Source organism: Rhinopithecus roxellana, chromosome 10, assembly GCF_007565055.1.
Source record: "Rhinopithecus roxellana isolate Shanxi Qingling chromosome 10, ASM756505v1, whole genome shotgun sequence".
In the NCBI taxonomy this organism is placed as follows: Eukaryota; Metazoa; Chordata; class Mammalia; order Primates; family Cercopithecidae; genus Rhinopithecus; species Rhinopithecus roxellana.
The window spans coordinates 60,394,535-60,410,446 of record NC_044558.1 but is presented as its reverse complement, the minus strand read 5'-3'; the positions used below and the strand labels follow the sequence as shown (position 1 = coordinate 60,410,446).

The window sequence follows — 15,912 nt, the reverse complement described above, 5'->3', positions numbered from 1 at the left end:
ACATTTCAAATATACTTATGTAGTTTCAGGTTTATGTTTAGCATTCCTGTTTGGTATTTTTACTTAATGCCACTCAGTAAAGGCAAGACTTTCTTGGGTTCACAGGATGGAGTTGTTATTTTACAAAGGTTTTCTAGAATCTTTGTCCCTTAACCTGTATTTTCTGTACGTTAGGGATGATGTGCATTGTGAAACCAGACGGACCTCCCCAGCTCTGCAAAACAGATGAAATTGGAGAAATCTGTGTTAGCTCCAGAACTGGAGGCATGATGTACTTTGGGCTTGCCGGTGTGACAAAAAATACATTTGAGGTACATGATATTAACATTTCACAGGGAAAATGTTTGGTGAGGTCAGAATGTTATGAGGGCAGATCCCCTGGTTGATGGGACATAGCATAACATGTGGTTGAGAGTGTGTACTCTAGAGCTAGACTTGCCTAAGTTCAAATTCTGACTCTGCCAGTCACTAGGTGACTTTGGGTGAGTTGGTTAACCTCTCTGTGCCCCAATTTCCTTATCTTTAAAATATGAGTAATAATTGTATCTATGTCATAGGATTGTTGTGAGCACTAGTTGAGTTAATGTTTTATAAAGTGCTTAGAAAGAGCATCTGGCATATAGGAAGTGCTGTTGTGTATCTGTTAGATTTTTTAAAAGGGTAAGATGAGCTGGGCATGGTAACTCATGCCTGTAATCCCAACACCTTTGGAGGCTGAAGCAGAAGGATTGCTGAGGCCAGGAGTTTGAAACCAGCCTAGGCAATGTAGCAAGATCCCATCTCTACCAAAAAATTTAAAAAATTAGCCAGGCATGGTGGTGCATGGCTGTGGTCCCAGCTACTCAAAAGGCTGATACAGGAGGATCCCTTGAGCCCAGGAATTCAAGGCTGCAGTGAGCTATGATCATGCCACTGCATTCCAGCTTAGGGGACAGAGCAAGACCCTGTCTCAAAAACACGCGCATGCACACACACACACACACAAAGAAAAAAAAAAAAAAAAAAAAAAAAAACAAAACGATGAGAGGCCTCACAAAAATTCAGTCTGGTGAATTTACCATGGTTTGAGCTTTGTAAATTCAAATTTAATTTCAAGAGTAAACTCCAATTATGCTCAGTTACTAATTAAAAATGAAGACTGTCCTTTCACAGGAGTCAGGTTACTCATATTATTCAGTCTTTCAGTCAGACAAATATTTTTTGAGCACCTTTTATGTGTCTGGTAATGTTCCAGATGCTTGGGGTTCATCAGAAAACAAAACAAAGCTCCTTGTGGAGCTCATGTTCTTGTGGGACCAGCACATTCTAGCTAAACTAGCACATGGTTTTCCTGCAGGCATTTCTGCATGCGAAGCCAGGGTGTAATGGAAACTTTGCCTAGTGAACCTGGAAGTCAGAACAGGGGCGGTTAATTGTCTACATTTAATAATTGGAAGTAACCTGTCTCAGGATACACTTTAGGGACCAGAGAAATTCACCATGCCAGGCGTGGGCATTCATAAGCTCTTCAAGCATGTGTTTACTGCCGGTCTCTTGCTTTACTTTCCTAGGTGATTGATTTACCTCCCTTGAACATGTATATACATTTAACTAATTTAAATCTCACCCTATTTATCTCTGTCACCCAGGCTGGAATACAGTGGCTCAATCATAGCTCACTGCAGCCTTCAACTCCTGGCCTCAGATGATCCTCTCATCTTGACCTCCCAAAGTGCAAGAATTACAGGCATGAGCCATTGTGTCTGTAATTTTTCTTCATGGACTTTTCCTTACTATAAACAAGAGCCTCAAGCAGTGTTTGAAGATACTGATAATATTTTATTTCATTACCTTTCCTATGAGGCAGTTCCCTAGCCAGAATTCTCAGACTTAATACCAAACTGCTAGGCCTATAGTGATGAAGAAAATTTGAAATCTGCAGTGTAAATTTAGTGATAGTGAAGTAGAATAAAAATCCTACCAGAAAAGGACAAAGCTAGTATCTGGGTTTTCCAAATTAAAGTTCCCAGTATTTTTCTTCCTGGTTTCTTACATTTAAATCCTGAGAGAGTTTACCAATGTAGTTAACATTTTGCTGGAGAAAAGATCTTGGTTTTGAATTTGTGTTGTGGTTTTGGGGGGTTTTTTTTAGGTGGAGTCTCACTCTATCACCCAGGCGGAGTGCAATGGCGTGATCTCGGCTCACTGCCACCTCTGCCTCCTGGGTTCAAGCAATTCTTCTGCCTCAGCCTCCCGAGTAGCTGGAATTACAGGTGCCTGCCACCACCCCTGGCTAGTTTTTTTGTATCTTAAGTAGAGATGGGGGTTTCACTGTCTTGGCCAGGCTGGTCTTGAACTCCTGACCTCAGGTGTTCCACCCTCCTCGGCCTCCCAAAGTGCTGGGGTTACAGGCATGAGCCACCACACCGGGCCAAGATCTAGTATCGACTAGTCAGAAAATAAAAATATTTTATAAATAATGCTACCAGGGAGAAAAACTTTTGTGACGTGTATGATAACAGAGAGTTGATTTTCCATCACTCCCACGTGCTAGCTATTTGAGGCAAGTGAAACTCACTTCTTCATCTGTAAAATGGAAATACTAATGCTGTTTCTATAGGATTAATTTGAGGATTAACTGTAAAGCAAGTAAACCGTGCCTGGTACTGATAAGTATTTCGTGTTGTTATAATTATTATTTTCTATAAAAAATAAATCTTAAAAATTATCCAGATGAGGCTGGGAGCAGTTGCTCATACCTGTGATCCTAGCACTTTGAGAGTCTGAGGTGGGTGGATCACCTGAGGTGAAGAGTTCAAGACCGGCCGGGTGTGGTGGCTCATGCCTGTAATCCCAGCACTTTGGGAAGCCGGGGCGGGCGGGTCACGAGGTCAGGAGATCAAGACCATCCTGGCTAACGTGGTGAAACCCCATCTCTACTAAAAATTCAAAAAATTAGCCGGGTGTGGTGGCGGGTGCCTGTATCCCCGGCTACTTGGGAGGCTGAGGCAGGAGAATGGCTTGAACCCAGGAGGCGGAACTTGCAGTGAGCCAAGACTGTGCCACCGCACTCCAGTCTGGGCGACAGAGCAAGACTCCGTCTCAAAAAAAAAAAAAAAAAAAGAGTTCAAGATCAGCCTGGCCAACATGGTGAAACCTCGTCTACTAAAAATACAAAACTTAGCTGGGTGTTGCTGGTGGACGCCTGTAATCCCAGCTACTCAGGAGGCTGAGGCAGGAGAATCGCTGGAACCCAGGAGGCAGAGTTTGCAGTGAGTCGAGACTGTGCCTCTGCACTACAGCCTGGGTAACAGAGCAAAAAACTCTGTCTTAAAAAAAAAATTATCTGGGTGCTGTGCTTCACACCTGTAGTCCCAGCTATTCCGGAGTGTGAGATGGGATCACATGGGCCCAGGAGGTTAAGGCTGTACTGCACCATTATTGCGCCTGTGACTAGCCACTGCATTCCAGCCTGGGCAACATAGTGAGACCTCATCTCTTAAAAAAAAAAAAAAAAAGGAAAGGAAAAAAAAAAGAAGGGGTAGGGGGCAGCTATCAGGTAGAAAAAATAGGTAAGAGACATGAATAGGCTACTCACAAAAGAAATACAAATGCCCAGAAAACAAAGGAGAAGAAATTCAGACATATTACTTATAAAATGCAATTAAAGCAATAATGAGATTAATGTCTCCTGTCTTGAATTTAAAGACTTTTTTTTAAGTCTGAGTATGGTGGCTCACTCCTGTAATCCCAACCCTTTGGGAAGCCAAGGCAGGAGGATTGCTTGAGACTAGGAGTTCAATACTAGTCTGGACAACATAGCGAGACCCATCTCTACAAACAAATTAAAACTTAGCCAGGCGTGGTAACGCACACCTGTAGTCCCAGCTACTTGGGAGGCTGAGGTGGGAGGATTGTTTGAGCCTAGGAGTTTGAGGCTGCGGTGAGTTATGATTGCACCATTGCACTCCAGCCTGGGCAACAAAGTGAGACTAATCTCATTTTTAAAAAAAAGATTTTTTTTAAATGAATTAACAATGGGATATATTTTTTGGTACTTGATTGGCAAAGTTTGGAAAAATGGATCACACACAGTATTAGGCAGGACATGGGAAAAACCAGACATTCTAATATGGTATTAATGAGTGTAAATGGATACAACAGTTTTAGAGGCCAGCAAATTAAAATTGAAAAGACTCATGTCTTTTGTGCAGATGCGTAAATGAATACAGCACTATTCATTAAAGCACCTTTATAATAGTGAAACATTAGAATGGTCTATCCAGCTGTAATAAAAGACTGGTTACATTCTAATAGCTACCATTTCCTGAATACTGACTCTGGGTCAGATACCATACTTGTTTCTGCAAATCTGTTTGCATTCCTTAATCTTTACTCCAAGCCTGTGAGAGGCACAGAGTACTCCATTAAATGGCTGCAAAACAGAGGTTCAGAAAAATCCAGGCACTTTCCCAAAGTCTATGTTACTAGTAAGTGGCAGAGCCAGAAATTGAATTGACGCCAATGACTATGCTGTCCTGTCCCCCATGAAATGGCATATTACAGAGCTATTTTACAAAGTGGGCTAAGTCAACTCTTACTAACTTGGAAGGGTATCTGAGATATACTTTGTAGAAAAACAAGTTGCAAAAAGTATAATATCTGTTTGAAAAAAAATAACTCAGTACATTTATTTATATATACATATATTTATATATTTATGTATACATGTTTATATCTTCTTAAAGGTCCAGAGAGATAAACAATAAATTGTAATTATTTGTTATCTCTTTAAAAGGGATAGAATTACTGGATTCACTATTATATTATTTTTTCACTGAGCATGTATTTTAATAACACTTTTTAAAAATTACATATATTTTCTAAGAAAAAGCAAAGTTTTTCACTTCATTTTGTCTGTTAGGTAATTCCAGTGAATTCTGCAGGCTCTCCTGTTGGGGATGTGCCATTCATCCGATCAGGATTGCTGGGGTTTGTAGGGCCGGTAAGTGATGCTCTCATGTTGATTTTGTTACATTTGATCCAAATATTTGGACTTTAATTCACAGAACAGAACAAATTCTGATTAGTCCAAGAGTGTTACAGAACCACTTCACTTATATTTAGAGCAGTTCTTGTAAGGATGTCATAAAATGAGTTAGTGTTTATCATTTCCACTACCCAGATTCATTTGACTCCTTCAAACTAAGACATTTTTTATTTTCTTTTTTTCCCCACTGAGGTCAGAAGACATGATGAGACATCTTTTTATTTTCAGAACTCTTTTCACTTATTCTCACTATCTGATTTGATTAACATGTTGCAATAAGTTAGAGAGTGCTGGAAAAAGTTATCTTCAGTAGCAAAGACAAACTGTAATACATAGTGTACAGAGCATTTTCATGTAAACGATTGGCACTATGTGATATGTAATAGTACATCCTTTGAGTGAAAACAGTTTGGGCTGGGCGTGGTGGCTCATGCCTGTAATCCCAGCAGTTTGGGAGGCCGAGGTGGGTGGATCACCTGAGGTCAGGAGATCGAGACCAGCCTGGCCAACATGGCAAAACCCTGTCTCTACTAAAAATACAAAAATTAGCTGTGTGTGGTGGCGTGTGACTGTAATTCCAGTTACTTGGGAGGCTGAGGTAAGAAAATCGCTTGAACCCTGGGACGTGGAGATCACACCACTATGCTCCAACCTGGGCAACAGAGCAAGACTTCATTTCAAAAAACAAAAACAAAACAAAACAAAAAAAACCAGTTTGTTATTCAGAACACAGTATTTATAGGTACAAGATGAGAGACAATCAGGACATGAAAAGCCTGTTCTCAAAGAGCTCACAGTGAACTTGATGAGCCCAAGGATGGCAGAGATCTAGGTCATGGAGGGGCTTTGCATGACATCATGGGAAGTAGGATTTTATTTTGTAAGTAATAGTCATTATTCCTAACTAAGCCCATATCCCTCCATTCATCTCTAATTACCTCCTACCCTCTTTTCTTTTCCACTTAACATCTTCAGTCATATAAGAGATCTAATTTTATTTTATTTCTTCCTTGCCATTTATGGAGGGGCAGGGTGGGTGAGGACATAGATCTAGGAGAATCACTCTTGACTTTTTCTTTTTTTTTTTTTTTTTTTTGAGACGGAGTCTCGCTCTGCCACCGAGGCTGGAGTGCAGTGGCCGGATCTCAGCTCACTGCAAGCTCCGCCTCCCGGGTTTTACGCCATTCTCCTGCCTCAGCCTCCCGAATAGCTGGGACTACAGGCGCCCACCACCTCGCCTGGCTAGTGTTTTGTATTTTTTAGTAGAGACGGGGTTTCACCGTGTTAGCCAGGATGGTCTCGATCTCCTGACCTCGTGATCCGCCCGTCTCGGCCTCCCAAAGTGCTGGGATTATAGGCTTGAGCCACCCCGCCCAGCCTTCTCTTGACTTTTTCACTTAGCACCAGGAAATTCTCAGAGACCCGCCTCTTTTTAGCTTACAGCTCCATGATTGAGGTCCAAGATGGAGCTCCAAGCCTCTCATCTGCATTCCAAGAAACAGGGAAAGGTGCAGTCCTCTTCTTTAAAGGAAGATTCCCTGAAGCTGCTGTGCAACACTTTCACTTATTGGTCTGAACTAGTCCTGCAGCCACACCTAGCTGCAAGGGAGACTGGAATGTAGTCTTTATTTTGGTCAGCCATGCCCAGGTGAAAATTATCCTACTGTGAACAAAATGGAGAAATGGACATTGAAGGAATGGCAGCGACTGTCTCATTCTCTTACCAACACAGGTTGAACCAGTAGCTTGTTGAGGATATGGGTTATGTCTTACATGGCCCAGTCACTGTGTAGGGCACTACATTGTGCTCAGTAAATCAGTGAGTGACATTCACATGGAGATAACTACTAGGTAGGTGAATAATGTAAATGGACTAAGAAATTTAGGAATTCTGTAATGAATGAGAAAAGTTAATTTGCTGCAAATGAATCTGGGAAGATTATACAGTGATGCTTTTGGGGATTTGATAGTAGTTCCCTGCTGCTCTGTTTTCTTATTGGAAAAGAAAGGCACCTACAGTGTTCCTTAGACCTTTCTTTATTAGCCTAGTTCTTTTTTTTTTTTTTTTTTTTTTTTTTTTTTTTTTTTTTTTTGAGACGGAGTCTTGCTCTGCCACCCAGGCTGGAGTGCAGTGGCCGGATCTCAGCTCACTGCAAGCTCCGCCTCCCGGGTTTACGCCATTCTCCTGCCTCGGCCTCCCAAGTAGCTGGGACTACAGGTGCCCGCCTCATCGCCCAGCTAGTTTTTTGTATTTTTTAGTAGAGACAGGGTTTCACCGTATTAGCCAGGATGGTCTCAATCTCCTGACCTCGTGATCCGCCCGTCTCGGCCTCCCAAAGTGCTGGGATTACAGGCTTGAGCCACCGCGCCCGGCCTATTAGCCTAGTTCTAATCTTGCCAGATGGAAACAGCATTACCCTTACCAACCTGAAGCAGTCATTCTCCTATTTAAACTGTTCTAATCTCCTCCAAATTCCAATAGTAAATGAATACATTTTTCTTCCTCTGTATCCTCTGAATAGAAACATAAGCAAACTAACACATAAATCATGGCTGGGAAAATCAACTATGCTTGGGTGAAATCCTAGTTGCTTTCTTATAAAGTTCCTCCCTAAAATAAATATGAGTAAATTCCCTTCTTAGGTATCCTGTGAGAACTCATTGGCTCTAAGATGCCACTCTTTTCCCAGCTGATTTCAGAGATCTCAGGGTGTGAAACAGTTTCTCTAGAATCCGTAAAATATGGCAGTTGTCTTTTTAATACTTTTTAAATGAGATTTATTTAAAGGCGGGAAGTTAAAGATGTCTGTTTCACTGTTTAAATCATGGAAATCAAGGCAAATCATCATTACCTTTCAGGGTAGTTTGGTGTTCGTGGTTGGGAAAATGGATGGCTTACTGATGGTTAGTGGTCGGAGACATAATGCTGATGACATTGTTGCTACTGGATTGGCTGTAGAGGCAATAAAGACTGTTTATAGAGGAAGGTGAGTAGTACAAAATTCAGATGTTAGCACCTTTTAATGGAATCTAAATAGATCTTCACATGGTGATTTCAGTTGTATTTTGTCGGTTCTCTTTCCAAGTGATCACATTGTTTTTGTTAAGCATTGCATAAGCCTGGCTTTTTTTTTTCTTCTTTTTCTTCTTCTTCTTAGCCTGGCTTTTGATATATATTTCACAACATCTGGTTCTTGAGCTGTAACTAAGAGGATTAAGATGCAACTATATCCTCTACTTCAGATTTAAAGTATTACCATTTGTTGAATCCTGAGGACTGAGGAGAATTCTAAAACATTAACTTCCTACATTTCTTCAATGCAAAAGTAGTGCCATTCAGACTAATTGAGATAGATGCTACTCTTTAGGCATTTACATCTAAGAATTGTTTCTCTTGTTTCTAATTAAATTATACAATTTTAATGTGGGGATTGAGATAGTACATAATTTCAGATTCCATGGACAAAGTCAATTAGATATCTTTTTTCTTTGCTTATTAATGTAAGGAAAGATATTTACTACATATTTGAATAGTTGATGTCCTATTCAGCAATCATGGATGTCTCTCTTTAAGGCAAACTTGGTGTCCCTTTAAAAAGAAAAATTAATGAAACAGTTTCTGAAATGTATAGTTTTTTTGTAGTGGTGTGGCTTCCTATGAGATGTAAAGTCCATGGGGCGCTATACCTGCCTTTGGTCACAGTCATATCCCAGCAGTCGGTAGTGCCGGACACCTGGTAGGTGTTGGGTGAATGTGTGTGGAAGGAACGAAGGAGGGTGTCAGGCAGGCATGCCGGCAGACTCTGCTCTCCGGTGCCTTCCCATTCTTTTATGCATTCATTCAACAAACATTCACTAGGTGCCAACACTGTGCCGCTGTCCTGGAGGCTCCGGCTGTGGCAGTGAACAAAACAGGCCAAGTCTCTGTCCTTGTGAAGCTCACATGCTTGCTGTGGGAAACAGACAGGAACCACATAAACAGGGCAATAGATAACGTGTGAGACAGTGACAAGTGCTGTGGAGAAAAACACATGGGGGTGGGGGTGGCCTGCCAGTTTCTATGAGGTGGCCTGAGAGTGCCTCACTAGTAAGGGGACATTTGAGCGGAGACCTCCCTCAGAACCAACTTCATCCTCTCTCCCATGGCCTCTCAGGTCCACTGTGATCTGCCCTGGCCTGGGTCTGACCTCTCTCCCTCCCGGTCTCTGCTTCACCACTTTGCTCCAGGCACACTGGCCTTCTTGCTGTTCCTCAAACCTGCCAAGCTCGTCCCTACCTCAGAACCTTTTCGCTTTCCGTTCCTTCTGCCCGGAAACCTCTTCCTCCAGATCTTCGCGTGGCTCGCGTCCTCACCTCATTCAGGTCTCTGCTCCAATGTCCGCTCCTCAGGGAGGCACCCCCCAGCCACCCTGCCCTCAGTAATACGCCACCCTACACACCACTCCACCCCTTGTATATTGCAACATGGCATTATTCTGTATTTATGTGTTTGTTCTGTCTCTAACAAATAAGTGCCACAAAGACAAGAACGTTGTCTTATTTACCACTATGTCCCAACATTCATGACAGTTGTGCTTAATACATACTATTTAAATGAATGAATGCTCATTTTCAGAGTAATGATTATGACATTTTCTTTTCTAAGCTACTCATTTCGGGTAGCATGGTGGGGTTGTCTCCTCTCTGTAATTCCAGTTAAACAAAGCAAATAGGACTGGTTGTGAAGGGAGTCCTGATGTGTTTGATCTGTCTCTCTTAGAATTGCTGTGTTTTCTGTGTCTGTATTTTATGATGAGCGCATTGTGGTGGTTGCGGAACAAAGACCTGATGCTTCCGAGGAAGATAGTTTCCAGTGGATGAGCCGCGTGCTGCAGGTGAGCACACCTTGGGGTCTGTGTCAGGTCAGCAGTGGCAGCAACCACTGCCTAAGCATTTCATTTTCTTCAATCAGCCAGTAATGCCACCTTATTTTTTCTTGCCAATCATTGCTCACATATTCTGGGTACTGTTAGCAAAATCAGATAATTAATACCATTTCTCCTTGTGGACCACATAGTATTTTTCTGCTCAGGTTGCCAACAACAGTGGAATTGACTTGCCTCAGCAAATTCTTTCGTGCCTGAGTGTTTACTACTTGTGAAAGTTTTAACTGTTGTATGTGGAACACATCTCTGGCAGTAATCAATTCACTTGTCAACAGTCAGCCACAGTTTTACTGTTTGTCATAAGTGGTGCCGACGGTGTAAGGGATCCAAGAAAATACAGCTATTAGCCTTACTCTGAAGGAGCTTTCCTGTGGGGCTAGAGATGCTAGGTGAGATAAACCATGAGGGAAGGAGAATGCTTTGGGCTCAGTCTAAGCAATATGTCTGTGGTGGGGAGCAGGCTAGAGTGATGACAAGAGCTTAGTCTTCGCTTAGAATCATAGACTTGGAATCCCAGCTCCATTTCTTACCAGGTATGGGCCCTTGGGCAAGTCATTTAACCTCACTGAGTTTGTTTCCTAACCTGCAAAGTGGGATAAAATTATCTGTTTTATAGAGCTATTTGGAAGGATTAAATGAGGTAATTAATTGAAGTATATAGTACCTGCAGTCAGTAAATAATGATGGTGATTGTTGTTATCCATCTCTACCAAAATTTTTAAAAAAATTATCCAGGTGGTGGCTCATGCCTGTAATCCCAGCACTTTGGGAGGCCTAGTTGGGTGGATCATGAGTTCAGGAGATCGAGACCATCCTGGCTAACACAGTGAAACCCCCTCTCTACTAAAAATACAAAAAAAAAAAAATAATAATAATTAGCTGGGCATGGTGGCAGGCGCCTGTAGTCCCAGCTACTGGAGAGGCTGAGGCAGGAGAATGGCATGAACCCGGGAAGCGGAGCTTGCAGTGAGCCAAGATCGCACCACTGCACTCCAGCCTGGGCAACAGAGCAAGACTCTGTCTCAAAAAAAAAAAGAAAAAGAAAAATTATCCAGGCGTAGTTGTGTACACCTGTGATCCCAGCTACTTGGAAGGCTGAGGTAGGAGGATCACTTGAACCCAGTAGGTCAGCACTGCAGTGAGCTATGATCATGCCACTACAGTTCAGCCTGGGTGACAGAGGAAGACCCTGGCTCAAAATAATATAGTAATAATAATAATAATGATAGTAATAATGAGCCAGGTGCTGTGACAGGCACCAGTAGCCCCAGCTACTCAGAAAGCTGAGGTGGGAGGATCGCTTGAGCCAGGAGGTGGAGGCTGTAGTGCACTATGGTTGCACCTGTGAATAGCTACTGTACTTCAACCTGTGCAACACAGCAAAAACCCATCTCTCGAAAAATAAAAAATTATAAGAATAGTCTCCAATTAGAGAGGGCCACTTCCTCTCAATTAATATTCCCTTTCATTCTCTGTCCCTTCACTCTTCTTTATTTTTCTACTTAGCACTTAACATCTTGTATGTTTATATGTATTGTTTTCTACATCCAGTATAATATAAGGTAAGGTTAAGACTTTTTTGTCTCTCTTGTTCAGGGCTCAATCCCCAGAGCCCGATAGCTATGCTAGCAGACGTTGTAGTAGGCTCAGTAAATATTTGTTGGCTAAGTGGACGGTCCAAAGAAAGTGTGGCCTGTCCTTGCTATACTTAGGTATCAGTGGAAGTGTTCCCGAGGTCTGTAACTTCTCTACTTGGGGAACTTGAATTTATTAACTGCTAGTTAATAGCAATGTTGTAGAAATAATGCAAGCATGAGATGGTGGTATTGCTAGATTACTTTTATTTTGTTTTTTTTTTTTTTGAGCCAGAGTTTCTCTCTTGTTGCCCAGGGTAGAGTGCAATGGCACAGTCTTGACTCACTGCAACCTCCGCCTCCTGGGTTCAAGCGATTCTCCTGTCTCAGCTTCCTGAGTAGCTGGAATTACAGGCACCCACCACCATGCCCAGCTAATTTTTTTGTATTTTTAGTAGAGATGGGTTTTCACCATGTTGGCCAGGCTGGTCTCGAACTCCTGACCTCAGGTGATCCACCCACCTCACCCTCCCAAGGGGCTGGGATTACAGGCATGAGCCACCTCACCTGGCTGCTAGATGACTTTTAGTATTTCTTTCTATCTCAGTGTCTGTGATTCTGAATTATCAGCTGATACGGCGTAGGCTATTTGTAGTAGAAAATCAGAAAAGAAAATATACTGAAGATAGACTAGTCAGGAAAGACTATGAAGAAGGTAGAATGGGGCAGATCTCTGAAAGATGGCTAAGGGGCAGATGTGCAAAGAGAATATTTTTCATACCAATTGTATTTTCAGACAGAAACCTTATTTTGTTCAGAATGAACTTTGGGGCATATAATGGTAGAACCTTTGGTGAATTACACGTTTTCTTCTATTATAGAAAAGTGAGTATACCTGACATTTCCCAAGATATTTGTTACTTTTCCCTGGAAAGCAACTATAGGAATTAACTACAGTGCCAATTTACTAATCCAAACTCTTGTGAAAGTCATTTGGGTTCCGATTTGGGCATGAGATAACAGGCCGTTCTTTTCACAGTCTTTGTAACTTACCAGCTTGGAGCATTTGAGTCCATGGTAGAACAGTAAATGGCACCATGTATTCCAATAGATTAAAGGCCAGAGGTGGTTGAATTCCAGGTCTGTGTATAATATAAACTAAATACCTAACTCAGCACCTTCTAAGGAAAGGCAGTGCCGGGCGCAGTGGCTCAAGCCTGTAATCCCAGCACTTTGGGAGGCCGAGACGGGTGGATCATGAGGTCAGGAGATCGAGACCATCCTGGCTAACACGGTGAAACCCCGTCTCTACTTAAAAAATACAAAAAACTAGCTGGGCGAGGTGGCGGGCGCCTGTAGTCCCAGCTACTCGGGAGGCTGAGGCAGGAGAATGGCATAAACCCGGGAGGCGGAGCTTGCAGTGAGCTGAGATCCGGCCACTGCACTCCAGCCTAGGCGACAGAGCGAGACTCTGTCTGAAAAAACAAAAAAAAAGGAAAGGCAGTTAGTAGATGACTTATCAGATGTGTTTTTAATGAGGAATTCAGGCTACATGTAGCACACTTGCTAACTTTCCATGTATTCTAAAAAAAACAGAAACTTAGGAACTCTGCCAGACTATCCATTTCCCAGTCATCTGTGTTGGTTGGTAAGATAGTCTGAGGATTGTGATTTTCAGGTTTATTCTTTTGCCCTTTTAAATTGTTTTTTGTTTGTTTGTTTCTTTTGGTGTGTTTTGTTTTTGAGATGGAGTTTCACTCTTGTCTCCCAGGCTGGAGTACAGTGGCACGATCTCGGCTCACTGCAACCTCTGCCTCCCAGTTTCAAGCAATTCTCCTGCCTCAGCCTCCCAAGTAGCTGGGATTACAGGCACCCGCTGCCACACCTAGCTAGTTTTTGTATTTTTAGTAGAGACGGGGTTTCGGCACGCTGGCCGGGCTGGTCTCAAACTCCTGATCTCAGGAGATCCACCCACCTCGGCCTCCCAAAGTGCTGGTATTACAGGTGTGAGTCACTGTGCTTGGCCCCTTAAATTGTTTTAATAAAAGGCCTTGGCCACACATGGTGGCTCACGCTTCTAGTCCTAACAATTTGGGAAGCTGAAGTAGAGGGTCACTTGAGTTTGAGACCAACCTGGGACAATAGAGTGAGACCCTGTCTCTGCAAAGAATAAACAAATGAATAAATAAATTAGCTGGATGCACTGCTTGTGGTCCCAGTTACTTGAGAGGTTGGGGCGGGAGGATCACTTGAGCCCAGCAATTTGAGGTTGCAGTGAGCTATGGTCATACCATTGCACTCCAGCCTGGATGACAGAGCAAGACCCTGTCATTCATACATACATACATACATGCATAACTGTGAGTCCACTCTACTTCTAAGATTGTATCTCTTGTTCAGTAAGACCTATGGGTAATATGGTAGAAACCTCCTAACTAGTATTAACAGTTGGTCAGTTTTAGCCAGGCAGGATGGCTCACGTCTGTAATCCCAGCACTTTGGGAGGCCGAGGCGGGCGGATCACTTGAGGTCAGGAGTTCAAGACCAGCCTGGCCAACGTGTTAAAACCTTGTCTCTACTAAAAATACAAAAATTAGCCCGATGTGGTGGCAAATGTCTGTAATCCCAGATACTGGAGAGGCTGAGGCAGGAAAATTGTTTGAACCCAGGAGGTGGAGCTTGTGGTGACCCGAGATTGTGCCACTGCACTTCAGCCTGGGAGAAAAAATGAGATTCCATCTCAAAAAAAAAAAAGGCTGGGCACAGTGGCTCATGCCTGTAATCCCAGCACTTTGGGAGACGGAGGCAGGTGGATCACAAAGTCAGGAGTTCGAGACCAGCCTGGCCAACATAGTGAAACCCTGTCTCTAATAAAAATACAAAAAATTAGCTGGGCAGGGTGGCAGGCGCCTGTAATCCCAGTTACTCTGGAGGCTGAGGCAGGAGAATTGCTTAACCCGGAAGGCGGAGGTTGCAGTGAGCCAAGATCGTGCCATTGCACTCCAGCCTGGGCAACAATGCAAGACTCTGTCTCAAAAAAAAAAAAAAAAAAAAGTTGATGGGTTTCATAATAATGAGAAATTCTTCAAGTATTAAATTTTAATAGAAAATATCTACGTGTGTATTCCTTGGATGTAGAGAAGTGTGATTACGAATATACCAACTTGAGGTCCAGGTCCACTTATGTCCATAAACTATATCAAAATGCATTGTCTTCAGTTTCTCGTTTTTCTTTTTAATTTTTTTTTTTTAATTAAAATATAGAGATGGGGTTTTGCCATGTTGCCCAGGCTGATCTCAAACTCCTGAACTCAAACTGTCTTCTCACCTTGGCCTCTCAAAGTGCCGAGATGACAGGTGTGAGCCACTATACCCAGCCTGGTTTTATTTTCTGTAAAGTTAGCACCAGAATGTGGGTATTTGAAAAATGATTGAGTGGATGTCTTCACTTTAGGATTAACTCGCCTGACCTATGATCAGTGGTTTTTCAGGAGCTCCCTTTTAGTGTATCTTTCCAAAGCATAGCTCCTTCTGTGTTTTTGCATTTGTATTTTGTCAGTTGACATAATATTTAATTACATTATGTGAAAACAAGAACAGCTGTTAAACAGTGTAGAAACACAGCTGACTTTAAGCAAACATGCAGTTACATGGCTGCGAGCACAGGTACGCTCAGGGTAGCTTGTGGCCTCCAATGCTCAGTGTGCTGTGGGCCTCACCCCAGATGGTTTTCAGAGGAGATGCATGGTGACATGGTGAATCACTTAAGTGGGGGCTCCTTTAGAGAGTGCTGTTGTGTTCATAATAAAAATACCTTACCTCTGTTTTATTAGGCTTTGTTGGCTGATAGCTAAAAGATTAAAAGAACCAAAACAAATTTCTAAGTTTTTGACATTATCACTTAAGAGAGAACATATTGGCTGGGCATGGTGGCTTATGACAGTAATCTCAGCACTTTGGGAGGCCAAGGTGGGAGCATCACTTGACACCAGGAGTTCAAGACTAGCCTAGGCAGCACAGTGAGACCCCATCTCTCCAAAAACCTTAAAATTAAAAAAAAAAAGAAGAAGAAGAAAAGAAAAAAATGTATTTTAAATTAGCCAGGTGCAGTGGTGCATCTCTGTAGTCCCAGCTGCTTGGGAGGCTGAGGCAGGAGGATCACTTGAGCTTAGGAGTTTGGGGCTGTCATGGCTTATGGCATTGCATTCCATCCTAGCTGATGAGTGAGACCCTGTCTCTAAAAAGAATAAAAACTTAAAAAGAGAACATACTGAGAGTTACAAGTCAGTATCCACCTTTGTCCATTTAGATTGTATCTTACCTCTCTTCTTGTAATCTCTGCCACAGCTGAAAGATGTGTATTATCTTAATGATTATATTTAAA

At 42.4% G+C, this 15,912-nt stretch overlaps 1 protein-coding gene across 5 annotated transcripts in view; it reads left to right on the top strand.

Moving 5' to 3' along the window:
* DIP2B (disco interacting protein 2 homolog B) overlaps positions 1-15,912 on the top strand; it is a 261,827-nt gene that overhangs the window by 209,485 nt on the left and 36,430 nt on the right. For 4 of the 5 annotated variants that reach the window (XM_030939864.1, XM_030939863.1, XM_010385341.2 and 1 more), the window contains 4 exons: positions 175-311; positions 4,904-4,984; positions 7,889-8,016; positions 9,789-9,903. In XM_030939864.1, coding sequence (XP_030795724.1) covers positions 175-311; positions 4,904-4,984; positions 7,889-8,016; positions 9,789-9,903 — 461 coding nt within the window. The remainder of the gene's footprint in view (positions 1-174; positions 312-4,903; positions 4,985-7,888; positions 8,017-9,788; positions 9,904-15,912) is intronic. The other variant, XM_030939861.1, reaches the window with a different exon arrangement.